Genomic DNA, 22,443 nt, shown 5'->3' on the forward strand with positions numbered 1-22,443 from the left:
CGAGGGTTAATTAACCCTCGATATTCGACTGCCGAATGTAAATCCTTCAACTTTGAATATCGAAGTCGAAGGATTTACCGCAAATAGTTTGAGGGGATATTATAGTAAGGTTTTTCTGTGCCTGGTAGGAGAACCCCTTGTGATATACTATAAATTATTTTAGTACAGGTATTCACTAAAAAATAGAAGAATGCTCATTCATAATTTGTATTTGTTTGGCCATATTCGTTTTGTTTTCTTGATTCTAACAAAGCTCTGTAGAGTAAAATGCCTGATGCCAATTGAAAAAATTGGATTTTGATAAATAACCCCAAGGAGTACAAAACATAATAATATGCATACAAAAATACTGCTTCAGCGGGAGTATATAAAAAATACACATGCCATCCTGTGGCCATGGAGCTGTCTATTCATGTCTGCTGACAGGTTTAGTTTTCTCATCAACACAGAAAATTAGTTTTGCCACAATGAGGTCTCCCAATCCTCTTACAGCTAGACAGATGGCAGTAGGGAGGACAGGGAAGCTGAGAGCACAAGCTTTATAGCACTAATAATCCAGAGATCTGCTGAGGATCACAGGCAGAGTGCATGTACGCAATCAATGCTTGGGCTGGTTATAGATTAATCAGGAGGCTATGCTACAAAACACATCATTTACACAGCAGATCACTGAACTTTCTGTTCTTTAACATGACTTGTTGGTAATGTATGTCTTTTGGGTTACATGCCTGGAGACTCAAGAGACAGGTGCCGCAACAGGAATCACGCCCTTGCCTGCTTATTATGTTAGTAGGAATATAATATGACCTTTTATTTCATGCTGGGGCTTTGATTCTAAAGATTTTTTTAAAGAAGAGGATTGGATGTTGAAATCTCATGGAAACAAGGCCTTGCGTGTGGCTTGATCCTCAGATTTAGAGCCCAAAGCGAAAGGTCTGGCAGATGAACATCATTCAGCTACAAACTGCTTGGCACCCTTCTGATATGGAACCGGAATATGTTGGGCCAGGAATAAAATGAATACATATATTGATTATTTGTAACCTGCAGAGAACCAACACAAACTGATTCAGGGCTGACATTTTTACCATGTTTGTTCTGAGTACACTGCTAGTTCTGTCCTTCAAGCAACTGTTAAAACTACGAGGAAAGGATAAGATGGAAGGAAAAGTCAGTGATGAGAAGATGGAAGGAAGAAAACCCAAATCAACATCTGTTGCCTTAAGTACCATCAGGCCACACCCCTGTCCAATGAGGCTGCAGGTGAATGTTAGTATTTTTACATTTTATTTCTTCTAGTGTTTCCATTAGCTGATTTCTCATTCTTAGAATAATTTCAACCAGCAATGTAACGGTCAATGTAACTTGCTTCCTTTCCACAAATGTAATGGACAATAGGTGAAAATTATTAACACACCTTCACTAGTGTATCTGGTGAAATATTTTTTTATGCAGAGAACCAAGTTATTTCAAGAGATACAAGTTGACAATGCTCAATGACCCAAGGCTTTGTCTGAACGGAATGATTCAGAATGAGTTGTAATGTACATGCATGGGCACTTTCCTATAGTTCAGATTTATTAGAGCTCACTCAAATAACTGATTCCAGTAAAAACAAAATCTAACAAAGTAACTGCCTTTTGCACAAATTCTACATGTACAGAGACAGGATTTCTGGTGATTTTAAGATTGAGCTCTAATAGGCAAAATGAGCCCCCCTATAAGAAATATTGGATCATTCATCTGACACCCAACTCCTGAATGAAGACAGAATGAGGACTGAGGTGAATATAAACTTGATTATTTCAGAAAAGATGTAGTATATATATGAGCTGGAGAGAGTGCAGAGATGTGCAACTAAACTTGTTAAGGGGATGGAAGATTTCAATTAGAAGGTAGACTGTCATGGTTGGGTTTGTTTTCTAAAGAGGAGACATGATTACACTTTACAAGTACATTAGAGAGCATTATAGGCAGATGGTGATGGTTCTTTTTTCCCCATTAAAAGGATCAATGCATTAGAGGCAAGAATGGAAGAACAGAGCTTTCATTTGAAGCAGTATAGGTGGTTCTTTACAGTGAGGTCAGTGAGGTTGTAGAATTCCCTGGGGAATGATGTTATGATGGCAGATTCTATTAATGCTTTTAAGAGTGGCTTGGATGATTTCTTGAACAAGCATTTTATTGTGATATATAGTATTTTATGTGAGTATAAGTCGATATGAATTTGTGTATATATTTACATTGAGGATAATTTGGAGGGGTTGAACTTGATTGTCTTTGGTCTTTTTTAAACCCAACTATGTAACTATATAATATGTGCTCAGCCTTGTCCTGAAATAGCTATATTTTTGCTCCAGGCCCCTTTGCATTGGTACACACCCATTCACACACTACTAATTGTGTACTGCTTGGTCTTCAAACTACAAGGTTTCTGGCATAATAATTATAGCCCTGATAGGCTATTAGCAGATTTCAAATCTTTGTTTTGTAAAACCCAAAACTGAATCTACCATTAGTTCCAGGATAACTGCCAACTTTTTGATATGCCTATTAGTGAGAGTAAACGAGTATCTTTGGAGAACATTAGGAGGCACAGTAGATATAAATAATTACCCATGAAGTTTAAACTTCAGACTTTGAAATACATTAATCTTCTGGAATCCAAGGCATCTGGCGGCATATAGGAGTATATGATTACAACATCAATAGGCCCGCACCCTGTTATTATTATTTATCTGTGAAAGAATAGGACATTCTACAGTGCAGCATGATGCAGTGGGAACATACAGATATTATATAATAATTCCAAGAGAAAATGAACATTAAACCCTCTAACTGTTACCACCCGGCATCATCCTGGCATTACACCAAGGGTTACATAATTTTTATTTTCAGCAGGAGCTTTGTTGTCCCAGGTGCATAAAAGACGCATAAAATACATTGGAGGTCTTTTACAAATCAGGAATGTCAGTCTTGCACAAAGGAGTGCCACCAATATGTCACTATCAAATATACTGTTCCCCTTAGGGGCCTGTGCAAATAAAATAATTGGGACTTCTCCATCTATTTTACTCTTGAGTAACTATTTAAACTTTGAGTAACTATACAGATGTACATGTCTTATGGCTGCTCTTTTACTTCATTATTTGGTGTTTTTCCTTTTGACCGTGGAAGTAAATGAAACTATTGCTATGTGCTATGTGTCTAAAAAAACACAGTGATGTGTTTCCAGCATCACTGCAGTTGCCATGGGGGTTGTGTAATTGCAGCTGATGTGTCAAAATTGATGTAATAGTACATGCAATATACAATTGTATATGCCCTTTCTAGCATTTGGTGTGAGAAAATGATGTGAGCGCCCAACTCTGGTGCATCTGTGCTGAGCCTATTATGCAGGCCTCTGTGGGAACCCTGGAGCTACAGTTCAAAAGTGGCTGTAGCCACACAGTTACCCTGCATCAATAGGCACAGCAGCACTCAATTTGGAACAGGAGGCAGACAGTGCTGCCAAGCACAACTATCAAAGTGTAAAGAGTGCATGTTAATGCAATTAACTGAGATTTTTCTTAGTTGGTTAACTGACTGCAGGGGACTTTGCAGGCTGTGTGGTAAATGAATGAGCCCTAATATACTATCAAAAAGTAAGTATAACTGACATTTGAGATAGTTTATTAGCAATTTTAGTTTTCAGTAGTTGCCAAAAAAAGTCTAAGATCTAGGGGTTGGTTTGGGTCAGCAGGTCAGACATGGTAGTCAGAGTTTCAGGATCAGTCTGCGGAAGCTGCAGTTCAGACATGTACGGATCAGCATGCCAAAGTAGCTAATCAGCTTGGATCAGAATTGCACAGCAAATAGATGAGCTGCGATCAGTATACACAAGCAGGAAATCACTCACTATCATTGTTATTCCTTTTGTAGTTAGGCAGGGAAAGACCCTAATGTAGTGGAAGAGGTGGATTGGGTGATTTCCCAAAAAACATAATATAAATAAATGATAGCGCAGTGCATATAACTTTTGACAAAGTGTCAAACCCACTGGTCAAACTCCAGTTTATCTCCTTAGAATACAAAATAGGTAGTTAGAAAAAGCTTCTCACATTGTGCAAGGGTTCCATAGAATTTAAAGGTAAAGCAACACAAACAGTTTCCACACCTCTTGAGATTTAAAAAAAAAAAAAGTGGGGGTTATAGAAACATACCTCCCAACTGTCCTGTTCCGATTCAGCCCTTTGAGATAAAAAGCTAAATGTCAAAAGTGAAATACTAAATGAGCTAAAAAGTTCAACAAGCCCTCCTTTGAGAGTCCAGCCAGGAATTTAGCTTGAACCAAAATATATGTAACACTGCTGTAAGGTTAGTAGATCATGTTTAGAAAACTAGCTGGAAGGATTGAATTGATCGCACTTCATTGAAAGGCAGTGAGTTTGCAGTTGTTACTTTGATTAGAACTGTCACAGATTGTTCAAATGAAAAATGAGTAGTTCAGATTAAAATGATCTTTGTTGACAGCATAGTATTTATTTTTGCATGGGTATTGATTGCAATGCAAACGCAATGGTAACTACCACATCAGGGTGAAATAAGCTGCGGATTTAAGATAGCACCTATAATTTTCACAAGACTGTCATTGTGTCATTACATGAACCATGCTACCTCATGATTAGCTGCTCCCAGTGTCATTATGTTTATGCAATGACACAATGTATCCAGTCTCGGACTGGGGGGTACAGGCCCACCGGGCCTAGGGGTGGCCAAATTAGAACTCCGGGCCTTCATATAAGCTGCCGCCTCAGTTTGAAGGGTTGTATTTGCATCTTAAATCTGCAATGTATGACCAATTTAAGAATATATATATATGAATTACTTTTGCCATTCTATTAACACGCTGGTATGTATATATTTATTTGAATCCTGCAGTTTTGGTTCTCCAACATTATGAACATGCCTAACCACTATAATATACTTGTCCCCGCTTCTCCTCATAGCTAGGATTGGTAGTAAATCCCATAGTAAATTGGCCACTCTCTCATGACACACCTTTGCTACGTGTGATCACATATTTTCCACAGGTGGCTCCTTTTGCCTGAAGTGTAATGCCCGTTCCCAGCGTCATACAATTGTTTTAAGACTTACTATCTATGATCTATTGACTAAAATGGGTTGGGTCACATTCAGATGAGACACAAGGTTAGACATGCAGAGTGTCTGTGTGTGTGTGTGAGTGTATGAGAGTGTGTGTGAAAGGGAAACCACCATCAAAAACAAAACACTATTGCATGCATTTCAATAGTCAAATAAACATCACTTGTAAAAGTCTTTAGAGGGCTTATTTCTAGAGTTATTTTGTTTTTTGATGCTTTCTTTTCTGGAGCTGGAAATGAGGGGCAAATGCTGGTAATTCATAGACTAATTGGGGTTAAAAGGGAACTATACCCCTGAATATTGCAAGTCTGTAAGGTTGGATTCCTCGGGCAGGCCCCCCTAGGCCGCACAGTCCTTGTGCCTGCCCACAATCCCCTCCACCACAAGCACATGCGCTGGCAAACAGGGGGCGCACAGGTCTCCATAATATGGCTGGCCTCCCTACAAATCCTGGCCTGCAAGTCTGTATAAAATATATTGCACAATACAGCTAATATTTAAAACATTATTTCATATAAATAAAGCCTTTTCATGAAAAAGGAGACACCTGCTGGCATTAACCCACAAAGAACCTCTCCTAATTGAAACAGGATAAAGACAAGGTGGGAGTCTTGGGGGGAGGGGGTATATTGCTTGCTAGTTCCTGTCCTGAGCATCAGGAAATATTGAATAGTATGTGCCAATGGATAATCCCATATTGAAACAATGCTATTTTAATCATTTACTTCTGTCACTCTGGTTCAGTTCAGGCACAAGCCAAGGATACGCAAGCATACCAGGTAACATCAGCCAATGAATGGACAGAGTTGTGTCTTTTACTCACACACATCTTGCAATAGGAACCTTGATTTTTCAGTGAGGGAGCACCCAGGACATCAAAAAATGGTGGCTCAGGTAGAGGATGTAAAAGGGAAATATTTACCGAAATGTTTTTACCAATTTCATACAAAGTTTCTCGTATAGGTCTCTTGTTTTCTCTGATTTAGCATCACATATAGAATTGATTTTCATAAATATCACTAAATATTTGTGGGGGGGGGGTCTACAACAGAAAATCATGTCACTCACCTTAAACATTTAGTTGGGGCTGCCCCAAATTCTGAAGTTGATGCTTTCGGAAACAACTTCCATGACCAGTGTGGGACTGCACAGATTTCAGCTTAACTAATTAAAAAAACAGCAATAAAAAATTATCAAGTGACATAATAATAACATTCATTATAATTTACGTTAAAAAACATTATGTTATTAAAATTACTGAAATAAAGAAAACATCTACTTTTTTGGCATAAAATTGTTGTTTCAGAGCATGTGAGAAAGGGGGCGAAACCCCCAAAACATTGTGTGGAGATTTCAATAAAACACAAAAAGGATTTAGTACATTTAGTACATTAGAGTCCTGCGCGGGTCCATTTTTTGGAACCCGTACTCGACCCATACCCGCAACCTGCAATCCGCAAATTGGACCCGCAACCCGCATTCTTACCCAATTGGACCCGTTACCCGACCCACAAGTAACTTATTCTCAACCCGGACCCGCGACCCACTGACCATCAAGAATCAGGAAGTGCTGTCATTGTAAACTGGAAATGACATCATCGGAAGTAGGCGTGATCAGAAAAAAGGAGTAACAAACCTGCAGAACCGCCGACCTGCGTCTATACCCACACCCTAAACTTCTACCTGCAACCCGCAAGGTACCACAGGTTTTTTTGCGGGCAACCCGCTGCAGGACTCTAACATTTAATACATTTGCTGTTGTGAGTGCCATCTGATTTATTTTTGCTAGCTTAATAATGTAAAATTCAGAATGATGGAGTTCTGGAAAGAACTGATAGATCCAATATGACGTAGAGTGATATTCTGTATTGATTAAATTTTTTTTTAATTGTGTTTTTTTGAGTTATTTCGCTTTTTTATAAGCAGCTCTACAGTTTGCAGTTTCAGTTGCAGTTTCAGCAATCTGGTTGCTAGGGTCCAAATTCAACCATGCACTGATTTGACTAAGAGACTGGAATGTGAATAGGAGAGGGTGTTCCTCTCCACCAGTGGTTTCTGGCACCCAAGGCCTGGGACGCAGCTCGGGCTCAAGTTTCAAATGCTAGCCCTTTGGCCAGAGGATCAAGTGCCTCTCTACCTCAACCAGTGAAGGATTCTTCCCAGGAATCCCTTAGCTAGAAAGCCTCTGCCACTGATCTTTGAAGATACTACACTTGATCTTAGCCAAAAGCCAGAGATTCTATAACATACTAAAACATACATCCCAATTGTCCTGTTTTGAGCGGGACAGTCCCTCTCCCGCAGTCCTTCATTTGTACTGGAAAGTCCCGATTTCTCTGCACTGAACAGCCAAAAAAGATACAATGTCTCTAACTTAATTGGCTCTTGGCAGAGAGCCCAGAATACATACTTACGATTATTGATGTATGGCAGCGCGGGGTCTCGAGGTCTCTGAGGAAGTGTGTGAACACGAAACGCGTCAGACCTCAGACGCTTATTAGCCTAATGTTCAAATAAAATTTATCTTTTTAACAAGCGACTGCGGTGTTGGTGACTATTGAATGTGGTCTGGAGTGCGCTGCCATACATCAATAATCGTAACTTGGCGTTTATTTCTTGGCGACGGACTCGGGGCGGCTGCACCCGGGTCACAGCAGAAATCCGGTAAGCTAAATACCAAATTGAAGATTGGGGATATCAAAGTTGGGGATGGTTTTTCTCTCTCCCCCCTTCCTTAAGTGAGAGGCTCGGGGCATTTGGCACCTGAGCCAGTTTAACTGAATGGTGAGAAAAATTTGAAGTTTATAAACACTATCGAATAAGCTTATACCGGATTTCACAACTCTCTGCATGAGTGTGAAATAAATTAATTATCAGAATACATACTTAAGATACATTTGTAGCAGTTTTAAATAAGTTAAGACTTTAGCTTAAAGGGCAATTCACCTTTATTAGTAAAACTGTAATAAAACATAAAAACTACAGAAATGTGTTCAAACTTTCATAACCTGCCAAACTTTGTAAAATGGACATGGTAATTAGGGGGTGTGGTCAAAAAAATGTTCCCAGCGCTCCGCGTGCCATATCTTTTTGTCCTTCTTTCCGTTTCCAAAATGTTGGGAGGGCTGCTAAAAGTTAACTTAAAGGTGAAACACCCCTTTAATGCCAAATATGCTCAGCAAATTCCCACTCAAGTACATGGATTAAACACAAAGGGGCAAAGTATGGTGATTTTTAGCTAGATAGACAGCCTCTAATATTTTATTCATTATATATTTCAATATTAGAACTTTGGCGCTTTGGGAATTCAAGAGACATAGCTGAGAAATGTATCTCCCACAAATGGCATAAATCCCACCCCTCTCTGCAAAAATCTGCCTCCCAATATTCCAGTTAAAATCACCTGTTACCGAAGATATGACGTGCCAGAAATTCCCATTACCTCCCTGTTGGAACTTTCAACTCTTTCCCTATGTGAACTTCCTTGTCCTGTGAGGAAGACTGTGACTATAAGCTCGGCTGGGTCTACTTCATTCCCTGCTTCTTAGTCACAGTCCCGGTTCCATGATGTGCCAGTGCTTAGCCCCGCCTGAGAGATACTCAGCAACTCCTTAAGTCAGGTATGTAAGAAAGAGCAAAACCAGAAGGCAATCAGCTGTGCTGGCCAGGGAGGCAGGGAAGGGAGAGGAGCTGAGCTATTTCAGGTTTTTTGGCGGGGAAGCTGTAGGGAAAGAGACCTCACTCGTCTGGCTGTCATTGAAGTTTGAGCGTTCCTGGATGGCAAAGCGTTTGCAGAGAATGTAATACTGTGTGTAACTGGCAGTTATTGGAGCCACCTGCTTACAGCCTGCATCTCCCTGCAAGAGGTATGTGGTTCCTGGAATTGTGCAGCTCTGAGTTCTCCAGGGTCCAGCTCATTGGTTTCTGGTGCTTCATATTTACACAACAGCAGGATACACACAAAGCTAATCCATGTTCTAAATGCATACCTGTATTCTATAAGATATAACAATTTAGCAATTATTTATTTTTTACCTGAATTCCAACTCTATAAGCATTCCCTCCTTATTTAATTTGGAGTTGCCATTCTGCTTGTTTACTCTGGGGTATCTCCTTGAATAACAGCAAACTGCTATTTAACCCAAGCAACCTGGCACCTCTTTGATTTTATCTAGTAACTTGTTGTAGAGCCACTGAATGCTCGTACAGGTATAGGATCCGTTATCCGGAAACCCGTTATCCGAAAAGTTCCGAATTACGGAAAGACTCTATTATAATCAAATAATACAAATTTTTAAAAACGATTTCCTTTTTCTCTGTAATAGTAAAACAGTACTTTATACTTGATCCCAGCTAAGATATAATTAATCCTTATTGGAAGCAAAACCAGCCTATTGGGTTTATTTAATGTTTAAGTGATTTTCTAGTAGACTTAAGGTATGAAGTTCTAAATTATGGAAAGACCCATTATCTGGAAAGCCCAAGGTCCCGAGCATTCTGGAAAATAGGTCCCATACCTGTACAATATAAAAGCTATGGTAGTAAGCCAGTCCCAGTGTATTGAGGATTAAGGTGCTGTTTCTTGAAATGCCTCAGGTATGGTACATAATAAGCTCCCTAATGAAAACTATAAATATACGTTTTTTTTTTGCTTGTTGTTTTTTTTTTTTTTGTTTTTTTTTAAGATATGAAAAAGAAACTGTAATTGTTGGCAGGGGGATATGCATAGACAAATAGATTTGGGGCTGTAATTAATTTTGCTGTACCTTATTAAAGGAACAGTAACGTCAAAAAATAAAAGTGTTTTCAAGTAATGAAAATATAATGCAGTGTTGCCCTGCACTGGTAAAACTGCTGTGTTTGCTTAAGAAACACTACTATTGTTTATATAAATAAGCTGCTGTGTAGCAATGGGGGCAGCCATTCAAAGGAGAAAAAGATCAAGTTACACAGCAGATAGCAGATAAGCTCTGTCTGTCTAATGGTGTTATCTGTTATCCATTAGTTAACCTGTGCCATATAGCCGTTTTTCAATTTCCGCCATTGCTCCACAGCAGCTTGTTTATATGAACTATAGTAGTGTTTCTGTAGCAAACACATCAGTTTTACCAGTGCAGTGCAACACTACATGTTATTTTCATTACTTTAAAACACTTAATTTTTTTGGTGTTACTGTTCTTTTAATGTATAAAGTAAATGTGACTGTCTTACAATAGCTATGTTTGTGCTGTACTGTTCACTAGTTGCAGAAATCATTGCAACTCTGGATTCCCACAGGTAGCCACTTTGACCATACATTTCTATAAACTTTTTCTCCTATTTTAATTTTTTCCCTTGCAGTTTTTTTATTCACTTTTCTATGCAAAGCTCTGCCTGAACTGCATTTAACACATCATTGGACTCTTTTTCCACTCAACTTCAAATACAGGCCAGGAGGCAACCCCTGCTGCCATATTTAGTTTTGGGAAATGCATTTTTGATCTGGCCTTCTGGACCCACAAACAACGTAGGGATTCTGGGTATCTGTATTTGGCAGACTTCCTTACCCACCACTGTCTATTCATGATCCTCCTGTGCTCTTATACAGATATAGATGCAGGTATGGGAAACATTAAATAAGCACAACTGGCTGGTTCTGCTTTCAGTAAGGATTAATTATATTTTAGTTGGGATCAAGTACAAGCTACTGTTTTATTATTACAGAGAAAAAGGAAATCGTTTTTAAAAATTCAGATTATTTGGATAAAATGGACTCTCTGGGAGATGGCCTTTCCATAATTAGGAACTTTCTGGATAATGGGTTTCTGGATAACGGATCCCACACCTAGTTATCACATTTGGGGGTACATGAACTCTGGTATCTGAAAAACACAGCATATAGAGACAGCTTTATTTTGTTCAGTGAGGGTGAACACTTTCATGCTGTGGTATAAAAGAAGCCTTTATAAACCAGAATGTTGTGTATACACATACATTTCCTTTCAGGCCAATGACCCTACTGTTTTTTTTCTTTTTTTTTCTCTTTGTGTTGGAACTAAAGGTTGCTGAGCACAGTGCTGCCTGATCCCAAGGCTGCAAATTAAATATTTAGATGTTTCACTCACATTTCAAGCAAGAGGTAGTGGCAGGGAAATTCTCTACCATGTAATAAAATAACAGCTAGGAAATAATAGGCCTAAAGGCTCGTACTCTGTGAGCCAACTGCCATTCTGTGGAAGAGCTGCATGTATTTTCTCCACCTTTAGGCACTACATTGACAAATGGGTCTAGTAGTAGTGCTGTTGGGATGTGTGGATTGTGTTCTTGGGAAAAAATAGAATCATTTAAGGTAATTTGACTGACAATTGGGACATATATTCTTCAATTTCACTATGCACAACCGATTTTCAGGAGGCATGATGTAAAAGTTGCTGCAGCATGACAAATTATGCTTTTGGACTTAACTTATTAAAACAGAACTCATTTGCTTAACTGTGATACAGACAAGTCGCCAAACGTTATGGTCATTAAGGAATTGCCAGTACAGGTATGGGATCCATTATTTGGAAACCATTATCCAGAAAGCTACGAATTACAGAAAGGTCATCTCTCATAGACTCCATTGTGTCCAAATGATCCTATAACATTAAACTGAATAGGATTGTTTTGCCACCAATGAAGACTAATGATATTTTAGTTGGGATGAAGTACAAAGTAATGTTTTAATATAGAGATAAAGGACCTCATTTTTAAAAAATCTGAATTATTTGTGCTTAAAATGGACTGTATGGGAGATGATCCTTTTGTAATTTGGGATCCCATACCATACCTCCCAACATTTAGGAAACAGAAATAATGACAAATAGATTCGACGCACGCATCGCGGCAAATTTTTTTTTGGCCACGACAATTTTTGTGGCCACCTAATTACCATGTTCATGTTACATAATTTGGCAGGTTATTTAAGTTTGAACACATTTCTGTGTTTTTTATATGTTATTACAGTTTTACAAATGAAGGTGAATCGCCCTTTAGGCTATGAGTCTTCGTTCTTATCTTATCAAACTGTTACAAAAGTATGTTAAGTATCTATTCTGGGCTGTCTGCCAAGACCCAATTAAGTTAGAAACTTTGTATCTGTTTCTGGCCGTTCAGTGCAGCAGATCAAAGAGAAACTCTGGACTTATCAGTACAAATCCATGACAGAGGGTTGAGCTGTCAAAAGTGGGACTGTCCCGCTCAAAACAGGACAGTTGGGAGGTATGCCATACCTGTATCTATTTAAACCCTCCCATGCTTTTTTAATAGTCATATTTATTAAAAGTTTCTGTATAATGCCACTAGAGGGAGCTTTCAATAATACCTAGCATTAGTGAAAATGTGTGTTTGGAGAAAAATGAAATGAAAATGCATGATCTTGTGTTTACATGACGATGCAGTTCCTGTGAAAGCAGGTTTAAAGTAATACTGACACTAAAAATGTATTTTGAAATTATTCATCGACTTAAAAGTTACCTATAGGTCATGTTGATCGATAGAACATAATCTAAGCAATGTTTGCATTGATCTTTATATTTTCTTTGGAGTTATGACCCCAGCAACCAAATAACTGCTTGCAAGGCTTTACTTTTTCTGTTATAAAACAATTATAGCTTTGCTGTGTTCTTATTTTTATTTGTTCATATCTCTGTTTAGACCATCTACTATTGCATTCTAACTTCTTAGCTGTTGCTTAGTTTTTTGGGTGATTAAGTGCTTGCAACCATATAGCTGTTGCAGCTGTCTAAACTGACAGCTGCACAACAAAAAAAATGTAGATAATTAAAAAAACAAATGTGAATAACATTTGGCATTGTTTTTACATTATACTAAAGCTTGCCAGACACAGCCCAATAAAGGCTGCTAGCTTGGCTCTGTGTATGGGGCTCTTGGTAGGTGCTGCCTGATCAGTATCTGGCAATTTTTAAAATCCCATTGGAAGGGATTGCATTGAGAGTTCACTCCGGACTGGTCATAATGGGCCCAGGGGTCAAGCGGTCAGATGATGAAGATTTAGCCCACCTCGTTAGTGGATAAATCTGGCAAAGATCTGCTTGTATGGGGACTTCACCAAATGTGAGAATCCGAACATGCACAAGGCCCAGGGCAAGCCAGGCATCTGCTCCACCTGTTGACACTCAGGCTGCCTGTAATTGACCTTAAATGCAAGTGCAAGTTTGAGGGGAGGGGGGAAATCCCCTATAAACACTGGTGATCGCCTATTCAAGTTCACTTTAGTGGCTTGTGTCCAGGCTTTGAGAGGCATTAGGGCAACAAAGCAAATGTACTCCCTAAACAATTTACCAAACCCCAGCTTGATAGTAAGTGCTATTGACAATAGTGTCTTATAAATTCACTTACTGGAGACCACGTAAAAAGAGAATGTTAATATGACACAAACTCAGTGGATTCTGAACCCACAAAGAGTCAGAAATTCCGAACAAAGCAATAGTTTTATAGGCTTGGGAATGTATGACATAAGAACTCGCGTGAATAAAAGGGCGTTACCAATAGCTTAGAGATATAGTTCCACAACACAGAAAAACCAAGAACTGCTCTCATAACAAATTAGGTGGTTCTGCTCTAAGTGAGGGTACTAATAACCAAGAAAAGCTTGAGAACAGATTCCATCCAAGTCGGGAGGGGGGGTGGCTCCCAGGGAAATCTGCATACACAGAGTTGTATTCTTTCTCATGAGCAACATTACTAACATTAATGAAATTGTCCCTGTTATAAACATGGCTATTGGAAAAGTGTTGAGATCCCTTGCTATGTCCTGTCTTATTGGATCAGCAGCAAGTAGTCAGCACAACAGATTTCCAACTTCCAATGTAGTGCAACTTTCCCCAGTAGCCACTTTCACTTGTATATGTATGTAGACAATTCAAGTTGGAACAGCACTACTCAATTTCTTTAAGTTAAAATTGCCTTTATTGCATTATTTTCTGGGCATTACAGCAATGTTTCAGGCATTCCTTGGCCATTTATCAAGCTTTATCAGATAACAAGCTCCTGCTCTGGAGGATGCAATGTAGCGACCAAATCCACCTTTCTGCTTTTTGGTCTTCCCTTCTGATCTGGTCCCATGTAAACTCAATCAGTTCATTGCTTATATCCCTACAGCTAGTTACACTTCACCTTCTCAGCCCTATCTCTTAAATTTTTGCATTAGATTCACACCTGAACTTCTGGAGACATAAATGTGCCTGAGGGCTTTGTGCAACAATTTCTTAAGGAATTATCTAGTCTTTTCCCCTTTGTAAGGATCAGGATTTGTGGAATTTTAGCATGACATGCATCCAATTCTTGTAAAGTCAGGTGGACTGTCACATGTTTTAAAAAGTAGTGTGTTCTGCAGAGCCAGAAGTCAAAGGTAAAAACCTGCCGCATTCCACTTTGGTTAATGAGTACAACGAGAAATGTCAGAGACAAAACATTTCACTTCCCATCCTATTTGTCCCGGTTAGAGAAAGCAGCTTCTGTATTGGAACAATGAACAAAGGCTGTGAGCAGTGGAGCTGCTATACCCAATTGGCAGATATCTGTAGAGCGCTGCTAATGAAGGTCAGCCCAAGGATATTTAATCTCCATCAGCACTCTCTAGGCCCAGCTGCCAGCCTCATGGTGATAAGTTTCTAAACTCTGCTTTCCAAAAGCTTGTGACTCAAGTATTCTGGCATAAATCTGTACAAGCTCTGATACAGAGAGTATTTTATTATCATTTATTTATATAGCACCATGATTTTGCATAGCGCTTTGCATAAAGGTTTAATCATTCACGTCAGTCCCTGCCCCAGTACACTTGAATTACCCTACAGTATTCACACAAGTGCACCTGCTTGATAGGGTTGATTTCATTTGAATCCAATGAACCTGCACCATCATACAAACCACAAGCAGATATTGTGTTGGTCAGAAATTAATTGCAAAACCACAGTTCTACAAAGCAGCAGTCATAATCGCTGGGCTGTCGTATGTGAATCCAGATGTTCAACTTGATATCAAACTGATATTAGAACCATTAGGGCTCTTACACATGAGCGTTCCGACCTGCGCTCCCCTGCGTTCCGTTTTTTGGCGTTCAGCCGCAGGGGAGCGCAGGAATAGACGCAAGTCATTATTTGAAATGGGGCTGTACTCACTCAGGCGCGTGTAGGCGCCGAACGCAGGTTCAGACGCAACATGCTGCATTTTTCCTGCGTTCGGCGCCTACACGCGCCTGAGTGAGTACAGCCCCATTTCAAATAATGACTTGCGTCTATTCCTGCGCTCCCCTGCGGCTGAACGCCAAAAAACGGAACGCAGGGGAGCGCAGGTCGGAACGCTCATGTGTAAGAGCCCTTATTGGTACCTTGTTTTTTTTTTTTTAATACTAGACCCTTTGCATGTTCTCAGTTTGGCCCCTCATTGATGCTTATCTTGCTGATACACTTGGTTCAGCAGCGGCTTCAATGCATGGCCTCTTTATGGAGTATAATAACACATATTCATGCCAGAGACTGACTAATGCAAGTAGAGAACTGTGCTCATGAATGATACATAATGACTCTCTGGGTCTGTCTGAATAACCGGACGTTGGTGACCGTGTCATACAGCCCATGAGATGGAGATCTGGGTATTCAGCATATGTAAGGTGTTTCTAGGAGACTATGTGAATCCATCTCCGTATGGACAAAGACGTAGACACAGTTTTCACTTGATTAGTGAAATAAACAGGAATATGTCAGTTTATATAAAAATATGCCACATTTGCTTAACTAAACAAGAATAAAGTGACAGGGAAAAGAGTCTGCTCTGCACAGATGCTTGTTTTACTCCGTGTTACAAAAAAAGGTGTTCAGATCACCAGCACTGGCGTGGATGCATTTCAGATTAACTGGAGGATTATAGTTTATAACTATTGTTTAAGATGATAGGGGTTTTTGGAGTAAAAGGTTGCTTGTAGTCAAGTAACCATTGCAACAAAAGCTTGGGTTTAAAAGCTTGGTGGCTACAGGATACCATATTGGGAGCAAATGTGGCTTCTGTTCTAAAATAACTTATTAATGCATGAGCATACTGTATGTAGCTCCTTATTGCATGTACTGCTTGCAGGACCTATGCACAGTGGAACCTAAGATAGACTCATTGTACATTCTTTTTATCTCTTGTAGCAATAACATTTCTCCTGTTGTGTTAAGTTTTGTTCTGTACAATTATGGGGAGGTGTCACATTTAAGCCCCAATCATTTGCTGAAATTCATGACGTATTAATTCCTTAGCCTCAAGAGGATCACACTATTAGCCATTTGCCGAGTAGCTTATCAGAAATCTTTCACATATAAACACAATGCAGCCCTTACCATAGTGCTTACCTTTGCAAAATGCTGCCTTCCAATCCATGCAAACAATCTAGAAAAGTCCTGATGTGAATAAGTATAGGCTTACCCAAAACTTTTTATATGATATATTATATGAGTTTAGACATTAGTATGTTAAGGTGATTTACATTTGGTCTGTTTTATCTTTTGTAGTTTATGAATTACTATACATTCTTGTTCTACAGCTTGCAATCTCTTCCCCCTAGCAACCAAGCAGTGGTTAAAAAAATCAGGATGGCTGATGATTAGAAAATCTATTTGAAGAATTATACAAATTTTGGATCAGCCTGTTTGCTGGGGTCATTTAACCTAGCAAGCAGAGAACAGTTTCAATCTCAGTAGGTGGCAGATGGATTGGGAAAGCGATTGAATTATAAATGATGAAATTAAAATATTGTTGACAGTTTCAAAGGTTGCTTACTACCCACAACATACTTAAGGTTAATATAGACCAGGGATCCCCAACCTTTTGAACTTGTGAGTAACATTCAGATGTAAAAGGAGATGGGGAGCAACACAAGCATGAAAAATGTTCTTGGGGTGCCAAATAAGTGCTGTAGCCCCTATGTGGATTGTCAACCTACATTGAGACTCTGTTTAGCAGTACACCTGGTTTTTATACAACCAAAACTTGCCTCCAAGCCTGGAATTCAATAATATGACCTGCTTTGAGGCCGCTGGGAGCAACATCCAAGGGGTTGGAGAGCAACATGTTGCTCACGAGCTACTGGTTGGGGATCACTGATATAGACATTAGAATTCAAAATTCACCCCTGACCTTCCCAAACGAAACCCTTTAGGAGAAAGCACCCCAGAATATTACCACAGAAGAACGAAAACTCTAGTTCAAAGTGGCTCCCTTAGCTATATGGTCGTGGGACCAATGAATTCTGCAATAGGGTCCTTCTAGATGCATGCACAGTACTGCCCAATTAGATATTAATTGATCTGTTGAAACACTCATTATCAGCTGCTTTCAAAGGCTTAGCCTGGTAAAGTTAATTTGGTATTGCAGCTGCTATAATCCTGTACATGTGATATAGGAAAGTTTCTTTCAGATTCAAATTCTGGTAAACGATCAGTTCTTTCAGTTTCAGTAGCAATTACATTTGCAAATAACTTTATAACCACTGAACATCTTGAATGACTAGATATTTTGGAAAGTTGCTAAGAACAGAGCATTTTGCAAAAAGCCGTTTTGGGTGGAGAGCCCCCACCGTATGCAGACTGCCACTACATATCTAAGTGTATAACACTTTGTAACTGGAAGAATAAAGAATTCAGGTGACCGAGACGGTACATTCACAGGTAGAAAAACCTGATTTAATGGCTGTGTTGTATGCAAATGACTTGATTCTCTGTTCTCACTCATTGATTAGATTAATGCACAGCAGAAACTCATTGTGCACACTTGATTATGTGTGTGCTTTTTGTGTACATGGAGCAAAGCTATTCCTTTTGGGCATTTGAGCCCTTCAACAGTAGTGTTGGTTGATAGCACTTGTGGAAAAGCTGCCACATTGGCAGCTGTCTCTCGTTGGTCTATACTGCTTTCAAACTCTGCCATATGTTATAATCCATTAAAAGGTCACAAAGCATTTCTAAAACTTCAGTGGGATAATTTCATAAATACATGCGACCCTGTCATTGAAAATATTTTTTCTTCTGTTTGCTCATTGGCTGTGTTTGCAATCACTCAGTTTGCTGGGAGTCATGGTTAAAGCTCTACAGTGCATTAATTATGACATTTTGCCTCTAACCATAATTGTCCCTGCTTGTGTCTCTCCAGGCTGTTGGTTGCTGCTCTCTCTCACATTCATTCTCCTCCCAGTGCTGGATATTCAGAACGACCCCTTTTGTACAAGACTCCCTGAGGCATAGTGGTGAGTATCTGGTACCGCCCAGAATGCATCAGCCTGCTTGTTGCTGTAGGAGGGACACTCAGGTAGAGAGAGCAGGTTGGCTTGCATTCCAGCCATTGCTTCTCTGGGTGAGAGTCAGTATCATGGGGGCAGCTGCGACAATGCGTGTAGTTACCAGCACTGCAGTTTTTCAGGTACTTGCGCTAGTGCATGGGAGCCATGGTTTTTGGGGTGCAATGGAGGGTTTAAAAGTTAGAAGTAGGCTCATTCATCAGATTTTGTTTTATTAATTACGAACAGCAAACTAAAATAGACTGGTTTGTATTTACATGGGGAAGGGAATGGGTGCTTTAGGGTAGTTTTTTCAAAATGTTTCATATCTACAGGGCAGAAAAGATGGTGAACATATTTATGTTAATTGTGTTATTCTTCATAAAATAGAGATTTTTACTGGGGCATACTACAGCAAGGGGCATAGTTGTACAGTAATCGGGCCCAGTGACTGTCAGGGTGGGTGGGGGGCCAGAAGCTGTAGGACACCCAAAGGGCCACAGGTTGAAGAGCAGTTTCATATTACAAATGTCTTATTCTTAAAGTTTAGGGTGTGACAACTAATATGCCGTGGGGCCCATTAGCTTCTAGTTTTAACTCAAAATTGTAAAAAAAAAAACTGCCTCTATTGCATGTATAGAATGTTTCTTTGTTAGTACATGGTGAGCAGTATATTTGATAGCAACACAGCAAATGTATTCAACTCACTGTTGGGGGCCTTTATTTTTTATTTTAACTGCATTTAAGAATGTGGAATGAAGCTGCCAGAATCCTCAGTTTGGGGACTGCAGTTTACAAGAGTGAGTCTCATGAATTTAACAGCCGTGTGAAATCTGAATTGCGGGAGGAGGAGCATATGAAAGTATGCCAAAGGAGGAGGCATAAAAGTTTTGGGAGTTGTTTGACCCTGATTAAGGCAAAAGAACATTTTCACCACTGTACCTTGTTCATAATGCCTGAAAAATCTCTATCCTTTTTTCTTTATAACATTGTAAAGCTGCATTCTGATATGCCTATTAATTTGTAATATAAAAATATCATCAGAAAAATATTTGAATACAAAAAGCATGCGTGCAATTATTTTTTATTCCTTGTATAAGCACTGGGATTAGGCTGTGAGAGGAAGTTCTTTCCTTATAGCTGGGTTAAGTGCTTATTTAGGCACGCTCCTAATACAATGGAAAAACAAGATCAGATTTCCCTTTTCATTATGCTGCACTTTGCAAGCAGTTGAACCACAAAGGTGTTGGTGTGATATGCTTCTATTTCCTTTCTACACAAGGAAGATGGTGTTTCTGTAGAACGTATTGCTTACTTGCCAAAGAGAAGCATCTCCGTTCAGACTGTTCGGTGACACTTTCTCTTTGATCTGGAGATGCCTGGCTGAGAGTGCTGGGGGTTATAGCTGAACACACACACAAAGTAATGGTCTGAATGCAGAAAATTCTAGTGTGTTGTGACAACTGAGATCAATAACTTTGAGCTGTGCAACTGAAGGCCTAGGGACTAGATTGCATGTCTCTTAAGAATTTTCTTTAAGGCCCCAGCCTTACAGAGACCATTCCATTCTGTTCCATTCTTTTAACAAATGGGGACCTGAGAGTAGAGCAGTTGTCCAAATTCTTGAGAGCTCAGTTTCTGAACTACCCATCTAATCCTCCTGTCATTTCGCAGAGACTGAAGTTTAGAGTATAATGTAATAGAAGGCTATTAATAGATAGTATATTAGAACAAGGCAGCACACACTAGTAGTATTTATTTAAAGCTGTGGCACATGAATGAACGTGCTGTCAGTGAAGCCATATCTATTTTCCTTGAACTACCGTATGGATAGTTGATTTTTAAAGTTTCATTTGGATAAGCCGTGTTCTGTACTTGCCTATATTCCATGTTACTCTTTCAATGGCAGTGAATGATTAGACTGATTTCAGGGGCAGACCCATGATACTCAGGCTGATTTCATTCTAAGACACAGTAGTATAATATCCTTCCCCTTCATTTATTGTGAGCTGCAAGGAGTCTGGCCCTTAGAGCACACTTTATTGTCCTTTCTATAATATATAGTGGAGAGGATATTGCCGGCTTTTTATAGTGACAGCTCTATTTAAGCAGAACATGAGAATTTCCCTGCTTAAAGGTTTGTGTATACTGCCAAGGTCAGTGTGTAAAAAAATGAAAGTCACTGAAAGCCAGGTGGATTTGGATTTATTTACATTTGTGATCTGAATCAGTAAGTGTGCCTTTCCTACAGCAGGGACACTAATGTGAGTTTCAGTGTAAACTTCTAAGTTTCATTGTAAACTTTCCATCTCCCTCTACTCCCCTCCCCATTCTGCAGCTCTCCCTTGCACTCCTCCCTCCATCACCCCCTCCCCATTTCCTTCTCTCACTTGTCCTTTACCCTGTGAAGTTTGGAACGGACTGGAGCCCTCTGTGTGTCTATTGGAATGAGGTATGGACATGACTGGTGTAGGTCTCCTACATTCAAGCTTACGGGATTGCTGCAGAAATGGGACTTTGGGTCACTCTTGACAGTTCGAAGTACAGCGTTGCTCAGTTTGAAATCGATGGGAGTGCCGTTAAGAGAAAAGGAAAGGACTAGTTATAGGAGGAGCAGAAGTGGAATCTGTTACAATCTGGAATGCCCTTTGCTTAATGTCAAACTGTTACACTATCAGCAGAAAAATACTGTTTAACTGCACTGGGAAGTGAACACTGGTGCATTCAGCTGAGCAATACCCACAGAGGAAGAAATCACTTAACCGCTTTTATCCCACAGTTCAGAAGCACAATGGTCGGTTACTTGGTGTCTCACACTGACGTACGTATGCATGTGTTAGGGATAGAGAATTTGATTGTAAGCTCTACTGGGCAGGGCAGTTGTTTAAACGCACATTCTTTGCAAAGCACTCAGTAACATAATACCCAAAGGTGTGCACCCCCCACTGCAATCCACTCCAGTAAAGGCAATTTTCACACTATCTTTGCCTCAAAATTTGTTGCTTTATTTGGGAGTTTTGGAAAGGGTTTTACCAAAGAAAAATGTAACAATTCCCCAATTCACAATGTGTGTGATTAGTCTAATACAAAGCAGAAAAAAGGCTGCCAGAAATAGGTTATTTGCAAATGTTGGGCAGGAAGATGCCTGCACTTGGAATACATTTCCTGGTACTATTTCTAGTTCCTTTCTGGCTCACTGGAGCATTTTGTTTAGGTGCCTGTCTGTCACCTTTTCTTGTGAAACAAACCAGACAAGTTTTATACAATAACATTAGTGACGGGGTACAGGGAAGTGTGGACCTCTGCTGTTTTGTCTATGGCAAATTGCCCTGTGTCATAGACATACAGGCCCTCACAAGTTAATGCCTTGCAAGGCAACTTTACGCAGTTACATGTGTAATGTGTTTTACCTGTAGTGATTTCCATTTAAATTTGTACAAAGCTATTGTCACCAGTGCTGAAGATGATTGGCTTAACCAATAGCCATCAGAGTGTTTTAATAACAATACTTCTTTGCCTGAACAAATGATTAAAGCAAAAGGTAAACATGTGTGCAGTATGAAATAAAGCTCCTTCCTTAGGATCAACAAGTCAGCATAGTTAGCCAGAAGGAAGTGGCCTTGAAATAATACTGACATACTGACACACGTTCCCTTTTTTAACAAAGGGAGAACTGGCATCAACTGGAGCCAATGTCCCAGGAATGGCATTTTCTATACATCTTTAAAGCTACAGATGTACAAGCAATAATCTGCAGCAACCAGACTTCCGGTGGGAGTCATTCCTTGCCCACAGAATCCCAAATGGCTGTATTTTGTGGCCTCTGTCAGTAAAATAATTTAAGCTGTACAAGTCCGGGTGCAGGGTTTACAGAAGCTATTTATCAAATTCTGTTGTTTCTGTTACGTTGTGCTACACCTAAGGAAAATAATTAAGGCTGTTTTATGTAATCCTTTCTCTGCAGGTCTGCCCTGATCTGACCCTGTTCTATGTGCTCTGAGAAGAAT

At 39.6% G+C, this 22,443-nt stretch overlaps 1 protein-coding gene across 7 annotated transcripts in view; it reads left to right on the forward strand.

The window, feature by feature from the left end:
• The first annotated feature begins 1,196 nt into the window (after window positions 1–1,196).
• Window positions 1,197–22,443, forward strand: part of kifc3.L (kinesin family member C3 L homeolog) — a 37,590-nt gene continuing 16,343 nt past the window's right edge. The window contains exons 1-2 of one of the 7 annotated variants that reach the window (XM_041590267.1): window positions 1,197–1,269; window positions 18,313–18,406. In XM_041590267.1, coding sequence (XP_041446201.1) covers window positions 1,252–1,269; window positions 18,313–18,406 — 112 coding nt within the window. In that variant the 5' untranslated portion in view covers window positions 1,197–1,251. The other 6 variants (XM_041590266.1, XM_018258095.2, XM_018258096.2 and 3 more) reach the window with 6 other exon arrangements.

The sequence above is a fragment of the Xenopus laevis genome, chromosome 4L, assembly GCF_017654675.1.
Source record: "Xenopus laevis strain J_2021 chromosome 4L, Xenopus_laevis_v10.1, whole genome shotgun sequence".
Classification (NCBI taxonomy): Eukaryota; Metazoa; Chordata; class Amphibia; order Anura; family Pipidae; genus Xenopus; species Xenopus laevis.